Source organism: Lepidochelys kempii, chromosome 4 (genome assembly GCF_965140265.1).
Source record: "Lepidochelys kempii isolate rLepKem1 chromosome 4, rLepKem1.hap2, whole genome shotgun sequence".
Taxonomy (NCBI): domain Eukaryota; kingdom Metazoa; phylum Chordata; order Testudines; family Cheloniidae; genus Lepidochelys; species Lepidochelys kempii.
The window spans coordinates 65,394,047-65,418,495 of record NC_133259.1 but is presented as its reverse complement, the minus strand read 5'-3'; the positions used below and the strand labels follow the sequence as shown (position 1 = coordinate 65,418,495).

The 24,449-nt window shown below is 43.0% G+C and overlaps 1 protein-coding gene across 7 annotated transcripts in view; it reads left to right on the top strand.

Annotated features, from left to right (window-relative positions):
• Positions 1-24,449, top strand: part of MARCHF1 (membrane associated ring-CH-type finger 1) — a 478,438-nt gene that overhangs the window by 412,535 nt on the left and 41,454 nt on the right. For 6 of the 7 annotated variants that reach the window (XM_073341528.1, XM_073341527.1, XM_073341529.1 and 3 more), the window contains one exon: positions 7,977-8,056. In XM_073341528.1, coding sequence (XP_073197629.1) covers positions 7,977-8,056 — 80 coding nt within the window. Of the gene's footprint in view, positions 1-7,976; positions 8,057-8,323; positions 9,086-24,449 lie in introns of all 7 variants that reach the window. The other variant, XM_073341534.1, reaches the window with a different exon arrangement.

The following is a 24,449-nucleotide window of genomic DNA, read 5'->3' as shown; positions in this document are numbered from 1 at the left end:
CTAAATTAGCTCAAAGCCAAATTCTCCCTTGTGTAGAAGGCCTGCACAAGGTCTGTGCATTATTTAAGTCCCACTTAAACCTTCTGCATATTGGATGAATTTCACTCTAAAGTTAACTTAGGATGTTGTGCTAGCTGACCTGTGATCTGATTCCGTTTGGTACATCTTGTGTTCATACTTCCAGTGTTTCACCAAAGGGCACAGCTCTTTACGGCTAAACACATATGTAAAGGTAATTGTTCAAGTGTAAGAACTGTCCTTAATTTTTTCTGACAATTCTCCACCACTTTCCACCACCCATCCACCCACCCCAAAAAAGAAAAGGCCAGAGGAACAGGCAAGGTGTGTCCATGCCATAGAGCTTAGCGGGTATAGAATATGGGTGGATCCAGTAGTACCAAGGGCAGAGGATCCACTGCTATGTGGAATCTCTTTTCTGTCCTACCTGCAGGGAGCCTGTGTAAGGGCCCATGGGCTGGGCTGGAGCAATTGCCAGATGGCAATTCCTTGGCTGCTCTGTGACCTGGACGGATTGTTCTCATGCCCTTATCCACTGTGCATCTGCTGGGTCTGGCACTGGCCCCTGCATTTTGTTACTCAGTGACAATGCTGTAGTAAGTAGTCACACAAACTGCATGAGACATGAGTTATCTATCACTTAACAAGGCTTATCACAGATGTTGAGATGAGGAAGAATATATTCCACAGCACACAGCCGCCAGCTGTTTCTAACATCCTCTTTCCCCAGATGTAATTGACTCTGCCTTTTCTCCTTCAAAACTGTTGACGTAAGATGTTTGTTTGTCTAGAGAGACAAGGAACATAAAGTGTTTTCTCCATTGATGACTGATCTTTTTCATTCAGTGGCAGACACTTTAATGTGACACATCTGCCTGACGACACATCACACCTGAGTTTTGTAACAGGCGGAAGGGACTTATCCATACAAGAGCAGTTTTAACATACCTGCTTTCTCACATGCACCATTATCAAGTTCACTTTTTTATTCCTAAGGTTTTATTTTTTTTAATGACTGAATCCCTCACCCATGAAGACTTTACTTCAAGTCCTACCTCGGCTCCCAACTTTCAGTTGAGTCCATATTAAAAACCCTCATAACACAGTGGTGGTCCTGCTCGAGACAGACCCAGACATTAAACGTTACGGATGTTATGGGTCAGGATTATGCTGCAGTGGCAGGAAGCTCTAGATGCATCTATCAACAATTTTTAGCTTGGGCTATTAATTCCTTATTTTCATTAGTACAAAATTCACACCTGATCGAAATAAAAATTGACATCCTGCCCCGTGCGAAGTAATGCAGGAGTCAGTTTGATTGCATGGTCTATATAATATTTGCCTTATCTAGGTCTTATGACAGGGATCGGCAACTTTTGGCATGCAACCCATCAGGGAAATCCACTGGCAATCAGACCACATACAGGAGAAGAATGAATATTAAATAGGAGCTGAGAATGTAAAGGATCAGACACCAAGCTTAATGCTGATAAATCATAGGACAGAGATCGGCAACCTTTGGCATGTGGCCCATCAGGGAAATCCGCTGGAGGGCCGGGACAGTTTGTTTACCTGCAGCGTCCACAGATTTGGCCGATTGCAGCTCCCACAGGCTGCAGTTCGCCATTCCAGGCCAAGGGATGGTCTGGCAGCCGCTTCCCACAGCCCACATTGGCCTGAAATGGTGAACCATGGCCCGTGGGAGCTGCAATCGGCCAAACCTGCGGACGCTGCAGGTAAATCCCGGCCCTCCAGTGGATTTCCCTGATGGGCCACATGCCAAAGGTTGCCGATCCCTGTCCTATGATTTATCAGCATTACGTTTTGGTGTCTGATCCTTCGCATTCTCAGCTCCTATTTAGTATTCATTCTTCTCCTGAATGTGGTCTGATTGCCTTGGATACTTTTCCTTCATGTTTAGCATTCATGATACTCTGCCCTGGTCTACACTAGGACTTTAGGTCGAATTTAGCAGCATTAAATCGATGTAAACCTGCACCCGTCCACACAATGAAGCCCTTTATTTCGACTTAAAGGGCTCTTAAAATCGATTTCCTTACTCCACCCCTGACAAGTGGATTAGCGCTTAAATTGACCTTGCCGGCTCGAATTTGGGGTACTGTGGACACAATTCGATGGTATTGGCCTCCAGGAGCTATCCCAGAGTGCTCCATTGTGACCGCTCTGGACAGCACTCTCAACTCAGATGCACTGGCCAGGTAGACAGGAAAAGAACCGCGAACTTTTGAATCTCATTTCCTGTTTGGCCAGCGTGGCAAGCTGCAGGTGACCATGCAGAGCTCATCAGCAGAGGTGACCATGAATGAGTCCCAGAATCTCAAAAGAGCTCCAGCATGGACCGAACGGGAGGTACGGGATCTGATCGCTGTTTGGGGAGAGGAATCCGTGCTATCAGAACTCCGTTCCAGTTTTTGAAATGCGAAAACCTTTGTCAAAATCTCCCAGGGCATGAAGGACAGAGGCCATAACAGGGACCCGAAGCAGTGCCGCGTGAAACTGAAGGAGCTGAGGCAAGCCTATCAGAAAACCAGAGAGGCGAACGGCCGCTCCGGGTCAGAGCCCCAAACATGCCGCTTCTATGATGAGCTGCATGCCATTTTATGGGGTTCAGCCACCAGATGGAGGCAATACGGAAGCAGGTTTTGGGGACGAAGATGATGATGATGATGATGAGGTTGTAGATAGCTCACAGCAAGCAAGCGGAGAAACCGGTTTTCCCGACAGCCAGGAACTGTTTCTCACCCTGGACCTGGAGCCAGTACCCCCCGAACCCACCCAAGGCTGCCTACTGGACCCAGCAGGCGGAGAAGGGACCTCCGGTGAGTGTACCTTTTAAAATACTATACATGGTTTAAAAGCAAGCATGTGAAAGGATTATTTTGCCCTGGCATTCGCAGTTCTCCTAGATGTACTGCTAAAGCCTTTGCAAAAGGTTTCTGGGGAGGGCAGCCTTATTGTGTCCTTCATGGTAGGACACTTTACCACTCCAGGCCAGTAACACGTACTCGGGAATCATTGTAGAACAAAGCATTGCAGTGTATGTTTGCTGGCATTCAAACAACATCCGTTCTTTATCTCTCTGTGTTATCCTCAGGAGAGTGAGATATAATTCATGGTCACCTGCTTGAAATAGAGTGCTTTTCTTCAGGGGACACTCAGAGGAGCCCATTCCTGCTGGGCTGTTTGCCTGTCGCTAAACAGAAATGTTCCCCGCTGGTAGCCACAGGGAGGGGGGAAGGTTGAGGGGGTAGCCACGAGGTGGGGGGAGGCAAAATGCGACCTTGTAACGAAAGCACATATGCTATGTATGTAATGTTAACAGCAAGGATTACCCTGAAAGAGTGTAGCCACTGTTTTATAAAATGTGTCTTTTTAAATACCGCTGTCCCTTTTTTTTTTCTCCACCAGCTGCATGTGTTTCAATGATCACAGGATCTTCTCCTTCCCAGAGGCTCGTGAAGCTTAGAAAGAAAAAAAAACGCACTCGCGATGAAATGTTCTCCAAGCTCATGCTGTCCTCCCACACTGACAGAGCACAGACGAATGCGTGGAGGCAAATAATGTCAGAGTGCAGGAAAGCACAAAATGACTGGGAGGAGAGGTGGCGGGCTGAAGAGAGTAAGTGGCGGGCTGAAGAGAGGGCTGAAGCTCAAATGTGGCAGCAGCGTGATGAGAGGAGGCAGGATTCAATGCTGAGGCTGCTGGAGGACCAAACCAGTATGCTCCAGTGTATGGTTGAGCTGCAGCAAAGGCAGCTGGAGCACAGACTGCCACTGCAGCCCCTCTGTAACCAACCGCCCTCCTCCCCAAGTTCCATAGCCTCCACACCCAGACACCCAAGAACGGAGTGGGGGGGCCTCAGGCCAACCAGCCACTCCACCACAGAGAATTGCCCAAAAAAAAGAAGGCTGTCATTCAATAAATTTTAAAGTTGTAAACTTTTAAAGTGCTGTATGGCATTTTCCTTCCCTCCTCCACCACCCCTCCTGGGCCACCTTGGTAGTCATCCCCCTATTTGTGTGATGAATGAATAAAGAATGCATGAATGTGAAGCAACAATGACTTTATTGCCTCTGCAAGCGGTGATTGAAGGGAGGAGGGGCGGGTGGTTAGCTTACAGGGAAGTAGAGTGAACCAAGGGGCGGGGGGTTTCATCAAGGAGAAACAAAGAGAACTTTCACACCGTAGCCTGGCCAGTCATGAAACTGGTTTTCAAAGCTTCTCTGATGCGTACCGCGCCCTCCTGTGCTCTTCTAACCGCCCTGGTGTCTGGCTGCGCGTAACCAGCAGCCAGGCGATTTGCCTCAACCTCCCACCCCGCCATAAACGTTTCCCCCTTACTCTCACAGATATTGTGGAGCACACAGCAAGCAGTAATAACAGTGGGAATATTGGTTTCGATGAGGTCTAAGCGAGTCAGTAAACTGCGCCAGCGCGCCTTTAAACATCCAAATGCACATTCTACCACCCTTCTGCACTTGGTCAGCCTGTAGTTGAACAGCTTCTGACTACTGTCCAGGCTGCCTGTGTACGGCTTCATGAGCCATGGCATTAAGGGGTAGGCTGGGTCCCCAAGGATACATATAGGCATTTCAACATCCCCAACAGTTATTTTCTGGTCTGGGAATAAAGTCCCTTCCTGCAGCTTTTGAAACAGACCAGAGTTCCTGAAGATGCGAGCGTCATGCACCTTTCCCGGCCATCCCACGTTGATGTTGGTGAAACGTCCCTTGTGATCCACCAGAGCTTGCAGCACTATCGAAAAGTACCCCTTTTGGGTATGGGTTCCGTCTATAGCCCCACCACAGTTAGGGAATCCCATTGCAGCAAAGCCATCCACTATGATCTGCACATTTCCCAGGGTCACTACCCTTGATATCAGCAGATCTTTGATTGCGTGGGTTACTTGCATCACAGCAGCCCCAACAGTAGATTTGCCCACTCGAAATTGATTCCCAACTGACTGGTAACTGTCTGGCGTTACAAGCTTCCACAGGGCTATCGCCACTCGCTTCTCAACTGTGAGGGCTGCTCTCATCTTGGTATTCATGCGCCTCAGGGCAGGGGCAAGCAAGTCACAAAGTTCCATGAAAGTGCCCTTACTCATGCGAAAGTTTCGCAGCCACTGGGAATCGTCCCAGACCTGCAACACTATGCGGTCCCACCAGTCTGTGCTTGTTTCCCGAGCCCAGAATCGGCGTTCCACAGCATGAACCTGCCCCATTAGCACCATGATGCATGCATTGGCAGGGCCCATGCTTTCAGAGAAATCTGTGTCCATGTCCTGATCACTCACGTGACCGCGCTGACGTCGCCTCCTCGCCCGGTATCGCTTTGCCAGGTTCTGGTGCTGCATATACTGCTGGATAATGCGTGTGGTGTTTAATGTGCTCCTAATTGCCAAAGTGAGCTGAGCGGCCTCCATGCTTGCCTTGGTATGGCGTCCGCACAGAAAAAAGGCGCGGAACGATTGTCTACCGTTGCTCTGACGGAGGGAGGGGCGACTGACGACACGGCTTACAGGGTTGGCTTCAGGGAGCTAAAATCAACAAAGAGGGTGTCTTTACATCAAGGAGTATTTCAGGCAGGACTTCACGGAGGGTTCCAATAAGAAATGGTGCACCTAAGTTATTGTTCTTATTGGAACAAGGAGGTTAGCCTGGCCTCTGATTGATACATGGCTAGATTTACCTCGCTGCACCTTCTTTGTGAGTGACTGCACTGTGACCTAGAGGAATGAGTCCCCTAGACAGGGGAGGGGGGGAAGCAGATGAGAACAAAACAAATCTGGTCTATTTCTTGTTTTGATCCACTCCATCTATCTTTTACATTTTTGGCTGGCAGCAGACGGTCAGAAGGACTGCATGCCACCCACATCTCATGGCTGCTCGGCAGAAGATGGTACAGTACGACTGCTAGCCATCCTCATCTCTTGCCTGCCTGGCAGAAGATGGTACAGTACGACTGCTAGCAGTCCGTATCGCCTGCCTGCTCACATAAGACGGTTCAATAGGACTGACTGCAGGACTAAAGAGAATGACCTGCTCAAGTCACTCCAAATTTAGTCCCTGCGCCCATGTCTGCCCAGGCACTCCCAGCCGACGTGGCCAGGAGCACCTCGGACATGACGAGGACGACTACCAGTCATACTGCACCGTCTGCTGCCAGAAGGCAATGGATTGCTGCTACTGTGTAGCAAAGCTGTACCGCGTCTGCCAGCACCCAAGAGACATAGGGTGACGGTTACCTGAGCGGGCTCCATGCTTGCAGTGGTATGGCGTCTGCACAGGTAACTCAGGAAAAAAGGCGCGAAATGATTGTCTGCCCTTGCTTTCACGGAGGGAGGGAGGGAAGGGAGGCCTGATGATATGTACCCAGAACCACCCACGACAATGTTTTAGCCCCATCAGGCATTGGGATCTCAACCCAGAATTCCAAAGGGCAGTGGAGACTGCGGGAACTGTGGGATAGCTACCCACAGTGCAACGCTCCGGAAGTCGACTCTAGCCTCGGTACTGTGGAAGCACTCCGCCGAGTTAATGCACTTAATGCACTTAGAGCATTTTCTGTGGGGACACACACACTTGAATATATAAAACCGATTTCTAAAAAAACGACTTCTATAAATTCGACCTTATTCTGTAGTGTAGACATACCCTCTGTCTCCCACTGTATTAAAGGTTCTCAGCACCTCACAGGATTGCATCCCATATCATAGTGCTCCATATCAGCCAGGGGGAGGGTTCAGATACTTCAGCTACTTTGTTGCTCCCTCTCCCTATAGAAGCAAGTGTGCTGGCTCCACAATCTAGTCCAGGGGTCGGCAGCCTGTCAGAAGTGGTGTGCCGAGTCTTCATTTATTCACTCTAATTTAAGGTTTTGCGTGCCAGTAATATATTTTAACGTTTTTAGAAGGTCTCTTTCTATAAGTCTATAATATATAACTGAACTATTGTTGTATGTAAAGTAAATAAGGTTCTTAAAATGTTTAAGAAGCTTCATTTAAAATTAAATGAAAATGCAGAGCCCCCCCTCCCACCCCGGACCAGTGGCCAGCACCCAGGCAGTGTGAGTGCCACTGAAAATTAGCTCGCATGCCTCCTTTGGCATGCGTGCCATAGGTTGCCTACCCCTGATCTAGTCCCTGGTAAACCAGGAATCTCTCAGGACCTAAATTTGGATCCCCCATAGCCACCCTACCAATAAACTATCAGGCAGACCAAAATTGTTTCTTCTCAGCACCATCAAAACATGTTTCTTACTGGATGCGCTTTGCAAATTGCAGTGACAACCTTAGGAAGGGAATGTACAGTAGATTTGTATGTGTATTGAATTTCTCTCTCCTGCTGTTTGGAGAATGTGATAGGCTCTGTAGAGTTGCAGCCTGAACTTTGGACTTTCTCAGGCTCATCAATTTCACATTCATTCAACTCCGGTAGATGATTTGATTGCCTTGGAAACCTTTTTAAAAAATGTTTTAATATTCATGATGCTTGGTCACTTCATGCCATGCAGGTTTGCAAGCTGAGCCTCTGCGCTCATCCTGATTCACAATAATGTCAATGTGTCTTATTTCATTCTGACAAGGATCGTCATACTTATTTGCCTGCTTCAAATAGAAACCAACCTTCTTTTCCATCAAACACTTACAGTAGATCAGAACTAAAATGAAATCTCAGCTGATGAAAGCCTCTTCCTGAAACAAAAAAATACCCAAGGGCAAATGAGAGCTGCGGCCCTTCAGTCATATTTAGTTCCTCAAAAAGGTTTTACTTCCGTTCACTCTTCCTGTATTTTGCGAACTTGTATGCTTGCAACAGAAGACCATGCACAACTGCAACAGTTGTTTAAACTTTTTAATCATGTGGCAAAGCAGTAAAATATCTGCAATGTATTTTATGAGCAAAGATTCCAAATTGTCTAACTTTTTTCAACAGGCAAGCAGTCCTACAACAGGAACAGCTCCTAGGAGTCAGTCACGGTTGTCTGTATGTCCTTCCACTCAGGACATCTGTAGGTAGGTGCTTAATCAGTCATTTTAATCTGTCTGTCAAACATTAGTTTTTTTCTTTGTCTAGTAAGCTGAACATAAGCTATTGCTTCTGCCTAGCATTATTCATGAATTCCATATATCTGGGTTTTCTTTTGAGCTCTTGTTTTTGTCATGTTTCCTTTTCAATCTCATATTTTCTATTAAATCAACTCGTTTCTATTTTCATCTCTCTCTTTTTTTGTTTTCTCTTTACCATTTTCCATCTCTCTCCTTTGCTGCTGCTTTGTTTAGATCTACCACCTTGCATGATGTGTCAGAAGATGAGTCTGAACATGCAACACCTGTCATGGTGCTTACCCCTGCTAGTAGGGAGTCTGGTAAGAAACAAGTGAAACGAAGGTTTAGGCGGAGAAAAGCGATTGGGGACAATGTTGAGCATACAGAAAAGCAAAGAAAAGGGAAGGACTGCAAATTGTACCCGATGGTTGCAAGCTCCAGATGCAATGCATTGCACAAGGAAACGTATGATTCATCATCCTCAGATGAGAATCAGTGGGCTCAAGCTAGGAGGAGAGCCAGAGAAAAGGTCAAAGTGCCCAGGAGAGGGAGAAGGAGCAATAGATCTTGCAGTAACCCAGATGGATCTCCAAATAACAATGCCATTGAACTTGTCACCCTGGGGACAACGGGGGAAAAGAAACAAGAGGTGTCTGATTCTGATAATCACACTTTAAATCACAGGAGGAGAAGGGTTTCAAGATGTAAAGAATCTTGCCTTTCGCTGTCTTCAGTGTCCTCTCCAGAGGCGAGGAGTTTCTCAAGAAAATGTGGAAAAAACAGGGGCAGAAGCTACCCCCAAGGGCTGCAGTCTTCATCTCACCTTAGACAAAATAAAGTGGTCGAGGAAGGCTTTACAGAGAGAGGCTCTGGCAGTGATACTCTGACAGTTCCAGAAAATGGAGAACCTGTTGGGGCAGGGCCCAATGTGACAGATGCAGTTCAGAAAATTCCTGTTTTATATGATGACTGGTCTGATGATTTAGAAGTATGCAGGTTAGTCTCTAATAAGAAAGATTGGATATTACCAAAAGGAATTGGTTGGTTATTGCCGTGAATTATACGTGTGCCTTTTACCTGATTCTTGCTGTCATTTGGATATTTTTTTTATAACTACTGCTCAGTAGCTATCTGTTAGGGGCAGCGATACATAGCACAAAATAGTTGATAAAGGAAGATTTCTAAAGAAAGATATGACACCTAATTCATTTAAATACACTAGTAGCACAGAATTAGATTCCCACCTCCTGCATGGTGACTTGTCCTACCAAGTTTGAGACACTGTGCACTCTGGCACGAGAACCAGAGATTGAATGGGAAGATCAGATAGCTCAATACTAATGGGATACAGAGGCGTTCATTCTTAGATGACCAGTTCAAATCCAGCTCTGGTCTGAAGTGATTGAAATGTGTTACTCTCTGGGACTGTTCATTGACCTGCATGAAGTGAGTTGTTGGTCTCAAGTCAGTGCATATTACACATGACAGCCTTATAGCTGGCGTTACTTTGGCTGTCTTGGCACATATGTTAAGAACTGTAACAGCACGAATACTGAACTACCTTCCAGTTTAGAACAGAGGTATGCTGACAGGTAGTGTGTGGGAGTTTGTGCTGCTGCTATCCATGATGTGTTATGTGAATGAATAGAGGTCTTTGGTTTCCAAGGCTGTCAGTCTGGCACCATTCACAGTGACAGACCCTGGGAAGTGCATGGAATAATAATAAATTAAATATTTGAAGGAAAAATATATTAAAAGGATTAGAATTAGGATAAAGTAACATCAAGAAGAGGTCCAGGTAAGCAGAGACGTTCACCTGAGGGAACTATCAAAGGGAAGGATTTCAGACCAACATCACAACATTAAATCAGTACATGGCAGCGTGTCAGTGGATCTGAAAGCTGACAGGATTGTGTTCTGAGTAAAAACACTCTTCAGCTTACTGACACCTTTAAACCCAGTATATGAGTTTGGGGTAGAAAACTTAGTGAACTTGAGTAAATCAATTCATCAGTAAATTGAAAAGGAAGTTATAGGGGACAATCAGGCATTAAAGTTAATATTTCTTTTAAAAAAATATGCTGGACCTGTTTCTCATTTACAGTGCATCCCCTGGCAGTGGGCCTTACTGTAAATGAGAATCAGACCTAATATATTGGTACAGTAACTGAAAACCTTGCAATCTTCTTTCTTTTCTGGGAAGAATTGGTATTAAAATATAAACAGAAGTGGAATGAGGAAATGAATATGTGCTGTGAAACTACGTGGCGTGATACAGTGTACTTTGTGTCTGGCAGTAAGCTCCAATGGTCCTGGTTAAGAAAATTGTCAGTAGAAGTATAGACAGTGTGTTCCTTCAGATTACTGTATGTAAGATATAATTATGAGTTGATCATGTGCTATACACCCTTCAATATGTTAGGCAAGCCACAACATAGTTCCCTTTACATTATTCGTTTGTTGTATCCGCCTGTTGTGTCTTATCCTGTACTTACATTGTGAGAGCTTGAGAAGAGGGCCCATCATTTTGTTTTGTGTTTGGGCCTCGATCCATACTTGGGGCCTTGCCTACTATTGCAATAAATAATAATTATTATTATTTATATTACAGTAGCACTTTGAGACCCGAACATATATTGAGACTCCGTGTGCTAGGTGCTGTACACATATATAGTAAGAAAATTCAGTTATGAACTGAATATAAGTGAAAAATTATTTTAAAAAATTATTTAAATTAAACAAGTGTAACTTTTTCAGGTAGACCAGGCCAAGTTGCTGCCCCGACATAAACTCAAACTGTGTTTTCAGATGCAAGCATGGACTCTATTTTTCTCTTTATTGACAGAACAAGGAGTAATGGTCTCAAGTTGCAGTGGGGGAGGTTTAGGTTGGATATTAGGAAAAACTATTTCACTAGGAGGGTGGTGAAGCACTGGAATGAGTTACCTAGGGAGGTGGTGGAATTTCCTTCCTTAGAGGTTCTTAAGGTCAGGCTTGACAAAGCCCTGGCTGGGATGATTTAGTTGGGGATTGATCCTGCTTTGAGCAGGGGGTTGGACTAGATGACCTCCTGAGATCCCTTCCAACCCTGATATTCTATGATTCTTTTTGGCCACCCATCCAGCTTTACTATGACTGTCCACATTTTGCTCACCCTGGGGCACACAGGAAAGGAAGAAAAAGAAGGTCATGTAGGGGGAGAAGGATGCCTAAGAACTGTTAGATTAAATTTCGTTTATCATACTATGTGTTTCTTAAGTGTACTTTCACTACAGTGTTTGTGCACCAAAATAAATGTGTGGTACATTAGGTGGGGTCAGAAACTAGGAAATAGGAGGAGATTACAGAGAGGAAAGTTACAGGAAGTTATAGGAGGAGATTACAGGAGGACCTTTTAAGGTTCCACCATCGTAGTTGCTTTTACAGCGGTGTAAAATTTGCCTGGCTTAAGGCTGGAAATGAAACTTTTGAAGGTTCACATAAAACTCTGGCCCAGGCTCAAGTGTAGTACAAAAGAACGGCCCAGCTTAGAGAGGGGTGTGCCCTATTTGATCCCATGGTAAACATTAACACTGAGGAGGTATAGGAAAGAATCAGGAACCCTTATGAGAAGTTGGCAAATCTGTCTACCTGGCTCTTTGCCCCATTTTGTTGACTCTTCATTGCACTGTAGCTGTGCTGGTATTAGATATGGATGGGGTAGAAACTGGTAGATTCCTGTGTTTCCACTCCATCCTGATTCTGTTAGATATGTCCAAGCTCGGAATGCGTAACTGCCTGAGTTGAATCCAAGTGTTTTGTCCTGGTTTGATTATAAAAATAAGGGAAGCACGTTTTCTTCTCGTACAACAAATTAGTAAGAAGTCTCCACTATTGTAATTTTGCTGCATACACAATTCCTTTCTCGTTTATTAAAAAACTCCCTGTTAATATTCAGCAACATCTAATACCTGCCTGACCCACATACCTATATTCAGTATTCACCTTGAAAATACACACAGACACATGCAGCCCAAAATAAGACTCAAAGAGTGATTAAAATCACAAAAGAAAGCATCACAGGCATGCTTAAAATTAGATAATTGCTTGAACAGAGTCTCAGCCCTGACTTTGCCAGGTTGGAATTGTTGAGGGAGCACACAAATGCAGGTGGAAAGCAACCCTAAAGGAGTAGCCGAAGATTCCCATGACATCAGGAGGAACAAGGAAGGGGTGGGGCAGAATACACAGCATTCAACCTGAGGCCTGGGCAGCTCTGCAGTGTGTGTGTGTGACTGCTACAGCCAGCATAATTTAAAGGATCAGAGGAGCCGCCTTTCCCTGCCACTCTGCTCAGCTTTATGGAGTGTAAACTTGGCACAGTTGAGAATCTGTCCTCTTCTTTTAAAATGCTGCCATGTTAACAGAACCATAAGGCCACCCTTTCCTCACTCTCGGGGAAGTGCTGTATTTCTTGCAGTCATTCTAGATGTATCAGCTCTAGAAGACTGCACATCTAGGAAGGATGCTACAAAATGAAAAGCATGCTAATTTTTCATGGCTACTAAGTTATTTTACTTGTTAAATTTGCATACAGCTACACAGAAGGGAGAAGATTTATTATGCGATAATACTGCTTCAGCTGAAAGAATCTTACTAATTACTGTGGCACAAACTACTTAGCTATTTAGTCAAGAGCTGATTTGTAGTTTCTTTCCGTAGATTCAAATGTATCTTTCAGGAATAAAAAAAGGAATTAAATATTCACTTTGGGGCAGGAAGTCACACCTCTTCTGCACTGCATATCCTGGCATGTAGGGCATACCACACATACGTAAGCAGAGTGTATTCAGAGTGAGTAAAGTGCTGCCAACATATTAATAAGGAGCTCCCTCCAAATTTTCCACATAAGTCAGTGATGCATGTTTGCTACAGTGTAAGACTGGATGGCTGGTTGGGGAATGGACACCTTAGCATCTTGAGGTCAAACAGGCTTCCCCTCATGAGAGGTGGTCTCCTTTAGCTGGGGCAAGGAGTTAGGTCAGGGAAGTGGATGTCTGCATTGTATGGGGGTGTCACTATGCCTTAGTGGGTCACAGCTGAGGACACCAAATTAAGGACAAACTGCTGAGGCTCACCCCAAACTGGTGGTTATTCTACTTTTAGATACACCGAGCCAGAAACAAAAGCAAACATCTGTCTCACCACGCTGGTAAACAAGAAGTCCAAACTGCAGTCTCCTTAGGCATACCAGCCCTTGTTTCATCACCCAGATACTAGACTTTATAATGTGTGGTTATTTAAAACCAACATATTAAACAAAGGGTCCTTCTAATCTCAAAAGATCAGCCACATAGCCAAGTCAATATATAACTCAGATCTTACCCAATAATCACGCTGTTGCCAATCCTTTATTATCTAATATCTAAAAGTTTATTTATAAGAGAAAAGAAGGAGGAGAGAATTAAAATTGATCAAAGAAATCATATACATACACTCATTGCAAAGATCTTGGATCAGGTTTATAGCAATGCTGGAATAAACTACTGGCTTTTAAAGTCTCAACTTCCAAGAGATTGGAAGGTCCTCAGTCCATTGGTTGGAATGCTCCTTTTAGTGCAAGTCCATAGTCCAGAGAGAAGAGCAGGAAAGAGGCAAAATGGAGATGCTTCCAGGGTCTTTTATACCATCATCCATGTGGGGAGGATGCTCTTATTCTTAGTCTGTGGAAAATTACAGGCACAAGATGAAGTCCAGGGTCACATGAAAAAGTCACATGCCCTTGCATGCTTTGATGACTCATAGGAATAGCCATTACTCATATTCTGGCTAATGGGGTGGAGACAAGCTTCTTCTATATCCATTGTGAGAGCTAAGTGTCCTTTAATGGAACATCAAGTTGAATGGTCCATTCACAATGTGCTGGCTGGACTGGATGTAAACTACCTAGTGGCTGTTACCTGAGGGGCAAATGTATTTGAAATACAGTTATGTAGTCAATATTCACAACTTCAGATACAAAAATGATACATGCTATAAACAAGATAATCGTACTCAGCAAATCCTAACTTTTCCATTGACACTTTACACGATATACTTTGTACAAGATGTGTTGCAATTGTCCAAGAGAGACAATATTAATGAGATAAATACTCATGTTTAAATCATACAGCATCACAGGTGGGTTCCCTCCTTATTCAAATTCCAAGATGGCTGGGCAGGCAGGTAGTGGCAAGGAGAAATGCAGGATGCAGGACTTGCTCATTGCAGCCGCTTACCTCTCTTCCTCATGCAGTATTGGAGCTGCTGGTGGCAGGATGTATGTATGTATGGTATTAGGTCTACAAGTTTTGTTTCCCATGTGCTCCTAGCAGAATAGGTGGGGATACAAGAAGTGTCATCCCTTTGCAGTATATGAAGTGGCTGTGGGAGTGTTTGATCTACCTGTGATGTGTTGGCTAACTGAGCAAGTACTGTAAAATTCCAAGCCTTAGAATTCTCAGTGACTTCAGTGGGCTTTGTCTTGGCTTCTATATTATTCCTAAAGGGGAGAGGATGAAATCATGGGCGGGATAGTTTAAAACTCGGTTTAAGCCACTGTCGAGGGTAGCTCCATGGGCTGGATAAGTCCCTAGTGTTACTCAAACAACCCTGGGGCAAGCCCTCCCTGGGCTGCCTTATGGGCCACAGCAATCTGGAATCTCCCCCCAACACACCCTTATACTAGGGCTTGCCCTTTGCAAGACCATTGGAGGGCAGCCCTGCAGCTCAGTGCCTGTGCCAAGGGACTCCGCCCCCTGGCAGAAATGGGGCTATTAGGGCTCCTTTACATCACTACCAGCCCTTGTGCCTGGTGTAAAGGAGCTGGGACCAGGGTGAATATCTCATCCCTGGAATTTCAACACTGGAATTATGAAGAAGTGCTAGTTAGAAATGGTATTAATTCAGAATCAATAGATGAGACACTCCTGGAAGATTGTTAGTTGTGATATTACTGATGAAAGGAGCACTGAGGGATTTTTGATTTACACTGTGGTTCTAATTGTTATCCCAAAGGTTTTTGCAGTTGAAAGGACTGGGTCAATTTTACAGTTTCTATAATACTAAACTGTAATTGGTTGAAAATATGCATTTCTTTTAAAAACACATTTAAATAAGACAGGATGCATCACCATAACAAAAATTAATTACATGCACAGAAGAATCCTGACTTTTCTGAACTTCTTGAATGGAAACAAATATGTTCAGATAATTGAGAGTTAATAGTCAGGGAGCGGATGGAACAGAGAGAGATACTTAGCGATCATTAGATGGGGGGGATTGGTAATGAAATCTGCATAATCCACTTCAAACATCACTTTAATACAATCATCTTTTTAGTAGAAAAAGTTTTGGTGAATGTATTAAGTAGATTTGATTTCTTTTTCTTTCTTTTTTTTTTTGAATCACTCTTTCTGGACTATATTATAAACACTTCAAAAGAAGTGAGATGAAGCATTGTAATCAACCGCAGACATAAGTAATTTAAACATCATGTAAATTATATTACATAGGGTACATGAAAATGTAATTATGAAATAATAAAACTGAAATCATAAAATTTCTGAATCCTGATTTCATTACGTGAAATCAAGTGTTATAATCATGTACCAGTTATGTATAAAATTAACATATGTCTTATTGGTTCTGAACTTTAATCACTTAATACACATCAGGTTGGGATCTAAAGGGAAAACAGTCTAAAAGTTGAGAAGAAGCTTGGGAAGAAACAGTCCTTCTAAGATTAGTCTTGAGACGAACTGTAGAACTAGAGATATATTTATTTCTGCAGCTGTTAACTATCACATGAGGATATTAACATTAAAACCTAGACGCTTAGTGTAAATCAACGCAGAGCCCTTTATTTCAATGGAGCTAGGCTAATTTACACTATCTGAGATTTTGGCCCTAACTTCTGAAACTTTAACATCAGTGATGTACCTGCATTGGGTAAGAAAATATAGTTTCCTTCGATCTCAGGAGTATTCAAGATACAGATATCGAAGTGTATTTTGTCAAGTCTGCTGGCAAACCTTGCAAGTTTGTCAGCTGATAACAAAATGATGATCCCAGTATAAAGGAGGCAGAATCTAAGGGCTGTTTCCACCCACATTAAGACCGCTATATGCTGCCTGATCAGTATAATGGGTCTTTACCGTAACAAAGAATCACTATGAAAAAGAAAGCCCTTACTTCCTTTATAATAAAAGCTTGGGTCAGCAATCCTTTGACACACTATACTAAGTTCACTGAAGCGAGCATCCATAGCAACATTCCAAAGTAAAAAAAAGTTAATAACTTCTAAAATTAGACTTTAAGCAACTAAGTTTTAGCAGTGGGCACAAATCTCAGCTAGGAGATTCCAGTAAACTAGGTAGTCCTCTTTTTCTTTCCAATTTTACTGGGAAATAGCAAAAAGTTAGAAGGCTGTTAGAACTATGTTTAACAGAGTTTTTTGGGGGAGGTGGTGCTTATAATCAATTAATTGCTTAACCAAATTACTTCGAATTTTCTAGAAAGAAAGCTACCCAAACTTGAGGTTGATAGCACTTCTTTGGATGGATTTTATGGCAGCAGGGGGCAACATCAGGCTTAAAATGGAAACTTGGTCACAATCTTAACTGTGAATAGACTTCTGTTGCTCCGTGTTTTTTTTCTTTCATTTAGAGCTTCTTGAGGGCTCACCTGTTTGTAACAGCTCTCTAAAAAAATTATGGTCTTTACTGGAAGAGTGATCACAGCTCAGGCTAGTACCTAGAGTAGCAAAAGTGTGGTGCAATGAAGAAGCAGTGTTTTTTATAAGACATGTAGATGCTGCTGGGTACGTTGCAGCTTGTTAGATAAATGTCCTACATGTTGGAATTATGGTTGTTGGAGGCCTGGTCTACTCTAGGAATTTACATAGGTGTAGATATGAAAATCCGCAACCTAACCCCAGTGTAGACAGCTTTAGGCTGACGGAAGAATTCTTCTGTCAACCTAGCTACCGCGTCTCAGGGAGGTGGATTACCTACACTGATGGGAGAAGCCATCTGTGTAGGTAGTGTCTACACTACAACACTACAGTTGCAGCGGTACAGCTGCGCCGCTGTAACATTTTAAGTGTAGACAAGCTCTGAGCCTCCTTTCCCAAAATTCTGGCACAGGTTTTGCCAGGGGCATGAACAATGTGAGAATATAGTAGGAAAAGCCTTATTATGCACTGGTATGGGGAATTCCACCAGTGACCTGATATAAAACTATAATTGAGGAATCAAGGGTTGCATCTCTTGAATAGGTCATCAAGTTGTTGCTTTCAGCATTTATCTCTGATTAACAGAGACATAGAGGCTATTGGCTGATGTGTATATTGCAATCTATATTATTAAAGTTGTGGGCTTGATTCCTTAATCCTAAATTTTGCTGTGTTATGAGGTCTTGTTTTGCACCAATTTTGAGTGGCACTGGTAGAGCATTGGGGTAGGAATGAGTTGTAACTATTTACATGATTAAACTGCCTGTTCATCAGTTATAATGAAAGAAGATTAATACAAGTATTGTAAACAAAATAAATCGTTCATAGCCTGCATTCCGTAGTACATTTTGCTCTTGACTCTCTTCTTTATTCTGATCACGTTTTGAGAAATCAAGAGAGCACCTTACCAGAACCATTATGAAATTATGTTAGTGTGGTACAACATTTTCAAAAGGTGTTTTTCTGTATTCAGATAGAGACAGCTGACTATATAGCATAATGGAAGGGCAGGAATGACAGAGGAGAGGTATACAAATTGATTACATTCAGTATGCAGAATTAATGTGCTTCATTCAGACAAGGTTTAGAGGGAGAGGAAGACCAATTTGTCATTTAGATTATTTTATACTGAAAAACTGGAATAGAAAGAAAAAGAGCGTGCGTGATCAGAAGGCAAGTCTGCCAAATGAAGGAGAGAGAAACTCAACATGCTGTTATCTACTGCTGGATGAACTATCCAGAGAGCATAATTTATTGAGCAAATTTAACTCTTTTTCCTGTTGACAAATTATCTGAGCTGGGTTTGATTCTTACAAATGTGTTAATTATTTGCCATGGGTTGTTCACAGACTAAATTTTCAGACATTTGCTATTTGTGGTGTGTAATTGGTTACCTAAGATGCATGGTATTGACACATCCAACTGGATGACTGAAATTTTTATAATGGATTTTTCAAGACTGCCAAACTGTACATAGAGCAATGCGTGGATCCTGTTACAGCTGTGAATGGAGCTGGTCCCTCTCTGCCCAGTTACTGAGTGTTGCTCAGTAAATTATGCTGGATGCTAATGGCTCCAGGAGTCCCAAACCACAGCCATGGATTAGTGTGGAACAGTGTCTTTCCTCTGATCATGCACTCTTCCAGCAGCAGAAGGGATGGCACAGGAGTATGTTCCACTGGAGGTTCATCCTCGCACTGGGTTAATCCCTGCTGAGGTGGGATACACCTTGCACTTTAGGACAGATTGTGCCTGCCTATTTAAGTCTCTCCTCACAAAAAAAAGAAATATGGGACAAATGTAATCTTCTTCTCAGTAGGTGCGTGGCTTTACGTCCACTAAGCATGGGAACATGGATAGGTTTTTTTCTTGTAGTCTGTGAAAAATTTGGAAAAGGAATTTAGGGCACAATTCTCTTGGGTTACTTCTAGAGCGGGGTGGGCAAACAATGGCCCAGGGGCCGCATCTGGCCCTCCAGATGTTTTTATCTGTCCCCCAAGCTTCCGCTGGGTAGCAGCATCCGGGGCTTGCCCCGTTCTGGTGCTCCAGCCAGGGAGCAGGGTCAGGGGCTTGCCCCACTCTGAGCTGCTCCTGGAAGCAGCAGTATGTCCCCCCTCTGGCTCCTATGTGTAGGGGCAGCTAGGGGGCTCTGCACACTGCCCCTGCCCCAAGTGCTGCCTCTGCAGCTCCCATTGGCCAGTAACTGTGGCCAATGTGAGCTGTGGGGCAGCGCCTGCGGACAGGGCAGCGCGCAGAGCTGCCTGGTCGCGCCTCCATGTAGGAGCCAGAGGGGGGACATGCTGCTGCTTCTGGGAGCTGCTTGAGGTAAGCGCTGCCTGGAGCCTACACCTTTCCCATGTCCCAACCCCATGCCCCAGCCCTGATCCCCCTCCCGCCCTCCAAACCCATCAGTCCCAGCCCGGAGCACCCTCTTGCACCCCAACCTCTTATCCCCAACCCCACCCCAGAGCACCCCCAGCTGGAGCCCTCACCCCTTCCTATACCCCAACCCCTAATTTCGTGAGCATTCATGGTTCGCCATACAATTTCCATACCCAGATGTGGCCCAAGGGCCAATAAGTTTGCCCACCCCTGTTCTAGAGGAAGTACCTGAAAGTTTGGATAGTGTGTATCCCCCTTCAGGACTCTGTTGTGAGTCCCCAAGGGCAGAAGCATCCTTCCATCGGATGCCTTTGTGCCTGTTTCAGAACAAAGGCAAGTACAGCCTGATGCAACTAGTCGGGGTGGCCAGCAAGGTAGAGAAAAAGAGTGTGCAAGGAGCTGCTTTCTGTGGCATGCTGACAAGGTAACGGGTCCTAATGTATTCAGTGAATTCCTTACATATCTAAGAAATAACAGGGATTTCAAATGAAAACATACTGCCCATATTTAGCCTCATTTACAGCCATCCAGCCCCATGAAGTCAGCTCCATATACCTCTTCAGATGCTCCATATAGTTGGCAGGATGGCTGGTTTATGTACCATGCTGTCACAGAATGTATCTGCCCTCTCTTCTGTCTTTGAAGGTACATCTACACTGCAGCCAGAGGTGTGATTTGCAGCTCGTATAGACATACCCATGTAGGGTGACCAGATATCCCGATTTTATAGGGATAGTCCCAATTTTTGGGGCTTTTTCTTATATAAATGGCTATTATCCCCCACCCCCATCTGATTTTTCATATTTGCTTTGGTCACCCTATACCCATGCTAGTTTTAACCTAGGTAGTTCACTAAAATTGAAGTGAGGACACACTGGCATGTGCTTCAGCATGGGCTACAGATGTAAGTTGTGTACCCACCAGGGTCCGGCAGGCTTGTGCAGTCCATGCTGAAGCCCACACTTGCTATGTCCTCACTTCTGTTTTTAGCAAGCTGGCTAGATTAAAGCTAGGAAGGTACATCTACACGAGCTGCAATTCACATCCCTGGCTGTGGTGAGATATACCCTGAGAACTTCAGAAAGGCTTTGTTAATGTCCCTTGGGCTTGCAGAGATGTAAATGAGGGAAGAATTTGGCCCTATGTAGTTGAATGAAACACAGTGAAGCAAAATATCCTCTGAAATACCTTGATTTATTATTTCCCAGACTGAGGTATAGGAATGAATGTGTGAAAGATCAAATAAATACAAATGTAAGGGCCACATTCTTGCAAAGATGCATTTAATTGGTGTATCCACACTCTCACATGAGTGCAGAAAATGGATTACTGCATGGCATTTTGCTTGTTTCTTTTACAAACGCATCCACAGTTAGATATTTCATGTGCAGACCTTAACTGCAACTTTTAAAAAACGTAGCCATGAGTAATGCAATTTATAGGATATTTTGAGTGTGGATATCTTGTGGATAAGGGATTCTTTTAAGACAAACCTATTTTAAATCTATATTATCTTTGGATTCTGGTGTCACCAACGTTAGAGTTTACATTGTCTCCAGAAATCCCTGATGAGAAAATTATGCATGTGGATATAGCTTTATACATAAATGTACCAAATGTATCCAGAATCTTTTGTGATGTAAAGTCCATTCAGGGGTTCTGGTGACGCAAAGTGCTTGCAGTCTCCGTTGTGGGGGTCGTTCATGTGGCCAACGCTACCCTGCAAATGCTGCGTTGAAGATAATGTAGGTAGAGATGTACTGATTCAGTCATAATCCTAGTCTGGCTCAGATGAGAAAGCTCCTTCAGAATACTTTGCACAAATCAGCTGATGAGAGTGGATTATTCACCAAAGGTAGTACAATCCCTCGGGTGAAGCAGGCAAGACTGATGCAGGATATGTTGTTTGCTGCACAAGCAGGAATGAAATTGGCCTATTTTCCTAACTACTGAAGTGTAAAGATAATTAGTGAAAGACAGGTTAGGATAACCACTGTTCTCACTAATGAGGGCAGAGATTAACAGCTATTCTTCCTAATGCAGGTAAAATTATTACCCTGCACGTGAAGGGAAAAATACAAACCTATTGCAACCTATCTATATCTCTAAATTATAGGCAGTGAAGGTGGTGACACTTATTATTAAGGTTGCCTGACAGTTTCTATTAAAAGATCCTATTTTCAGTTGCTAATAATTTTGCCAGATTTTAACCATAGGGGCTGAAATGTTCCATGCCAGTACTCCTTTTCTTTTTGCGGATACAGACTAACACGGCTGCTACTCTGAAATCCATGCCAGCTGTTTGTCCAATGGTGATTTTTTTTTTTTGTTTAGCTGTTTCTGAAAGTAATTGGAGATTTTATCTTAATGCCTTAGCACAAGGGGGATGAATTAAGATTGCATGGGAAATTTTAATTTGGGCGTGTCCTAATTTTTGAGTGCTTGACCGTGTGACAGTAATATTCTTTTAACAATAATTTTGGATGTAATATATATAGGATAAAACTAAAGTAGCACGTTATGTCCTCAAAAGTCAGAAGATGATACAGTTAAGGTTGCAGGTACAACTTTATCTGTGTCCTCTTCTGTGTATTCATTTAATTACATGATGCACTCAATTTGTCACATAATGCAATATGTTAACATTCCGTTTTTGTGCAATCTTTCCATGTACATTTTAGAGCTGGTCAAAATTTTTCACACAAAAAAGTTGTCAAAGATAGCTTTTTAAAAAAATATGAAACCATGAAAAATTGTCAATATTACTGAAACTTTCAATTCTTCTCTAAATTTGTATTTAAATTATTTTCAAAATTTTCTTTTTTATTTTGTTTACTGAAAGATGTTTTCTTACTTAAAACCTAGTTTTCAGTAAATGAAAAGCTTTGAAAACTGTTTTTGCAAAAAGCTTTGTATAAAATATTGCAGAAAATTTCACAAAATATGGAAAATAAGAAATGGAAACAATACTGAAATTGTTCATTATTGTTTTCCTGGTGCATAACAAATAAATCTGGGCTCTGCAGGAGCACATTTTGTAAATAAATAATTTTCATGGATTCTGTCTTGCATACACACAGAGTAGCATATCATTCCACCAGATGCTGTGTGTGTGTGTGTGTCTAAAGGTAGAAACAATTCTATGCTTGTGAAATATTTTATGATTATGTAATTATCAGGCAGTAATTTGATGTAATGTACTTAAACATATGTACAGCATTTGATTTGGTTCTGCATAGCATTTTGAATAAGAAACTAGAACAATGCAAAATCAACACTGCACATGTTAAATGGACTAAAAAGTGCCTCATAGGACTCAAAATGTAATTGTAAATGGGAATCCAATTTGAGTGGGTGTGTTTCCTGGTGAGGTCTTACCGGGATCAGTTCTTGGCCCTATTCTATTGAGCATTTTTATCAATGATCTGGAGGAAAACATGAGATAATCATTGGTGAAGTTTGCAGATGAGACAAAGATTGATGGAGTGGTACGTAATGAATACGACAGGCCACTGGTACAGAGCAATCTGGTTCTTTTGATAAGTTGGGTGAAAGCAAACAGTGTGCATTTCAGTAAAGCCAAATGTAAGGTCAGATAACTAGGAACAAAGAATATAGGCCATACTTACGGGATGGGGGATTGTGGTGTGGTACCAACCCCACAGTGAGCCATCAAAGGTTAACGAGCTGCTGTGGACCCACTCAGCCACATGTGCACTCGCTGTCAGATAATGAAGGGGCAGGTAAAAAAGGAAGAGGAGAGCTCAGTAATGAGCTGATGAGGGAGAAGAACAGACCTCCTACCCTTTGCTCCCTGAGGAAAGGGCCAGCCCAGAACCACTGCAGAGACTGCAGGAGCCTTCCAGAGGGAGTGAGGGGGGCAAGCAGGCCAACACAGGACTATTGAGTTTGGTTTTGGGACTATTTCTTTGCTTTGCCACATAAAGACTGTTGGGCTGTCTGTGCTGGCCCATGGGCTTAACAAGACTGTTGCAAGAAATCCCTGGGGGGAAGAGGGGACTAGATTTCTGCATTCTAGTCAAATCTGCCCTGTCATTTGTCATGGATTCTGAAGACTACACAATCACAGGGGCTCTAACCAGTGATTCTGAAAAAGCTCGGAAGCAGGGGGTAGTCATAGCAGATAATCAGCTGAACCTAAGCTCACAATGTGGTGCTGTGACCAAAGGATTAATGCCATCTTTGGATGTATAAACTGGAGAATATCGAGTAGGAGTAGGAAAGTTATGTTACCCCTATATTTGGCACTAGTGTGACCAGTTCTGGTGCCCACAATTCAAGAAGGATATTGATAAATTGGAGAGGATTCAAAGAGCTACAGTACTGATTAAAGGACTAGAAAACATGCCTTATACACTTAAAGAGCTCAATTTAACAAAGGAAAGGTTAATGGGTGACATGAATACAGTCTATAAGTACTTACATGGGGAACAAATATTTGATAATGGGCTCTTCAGTCTAGCAGACAGTTATAACAAGATCCAATGGCTGGAAGTTGAAGATGAACAATTCAGATTAGAAATAAAGGATAACATATTAAAAGTAAGGGTATTTAACTAGTGGAACAACTTACTAAGGTTGTGGTGGGTTCTCTGTCACTGAAATTAAGTCAAGATTGGATGTTTTTCTAAAAAATATGGTCTAGTTCAACCACAGCTATTGGGCTCGAAGCCGTAATTACTTCGAGGAAGTCATATGGTCTGTGTTGTGCATAAGGCCATACCAGACTATCAATGGACCCTTCTGGTCTTAAAATCTATGAATTTATGAATATGTGACTCATATAACGCACCGGCACAAGGAGTAATGTCAACTATGCAACTGTAAATACTCTTAATATAGTATTTTATATGGAATTTCCTCTGTGTGTGTGTGTGTGTGTGTGTATTTTCTAATTTTGTTTTTCTAAGAAAAAGGATAAATTCTATAGTTTGGAAATAATTGTAAATACATAATTAAAAGTTGCTGTCCTGTGGATCTTACAAGATATTTATAAAACCACTTGCTATCAGAGTGCAATTGAATCATTGAGGCATATCTCCTGAGGAGCCCTGCCTCGATCACTGTGTATATTTTTTACACTGTAGCCAACTTAGTTCTCTGTCCATGTATTTTTAAAACATTGAACTGTCATTGTTTAAAAAAATTCTTTGCACTTTCAAATTGTGATTTTTAAATGGACTCTAACACAGCCAAGTAACTAAT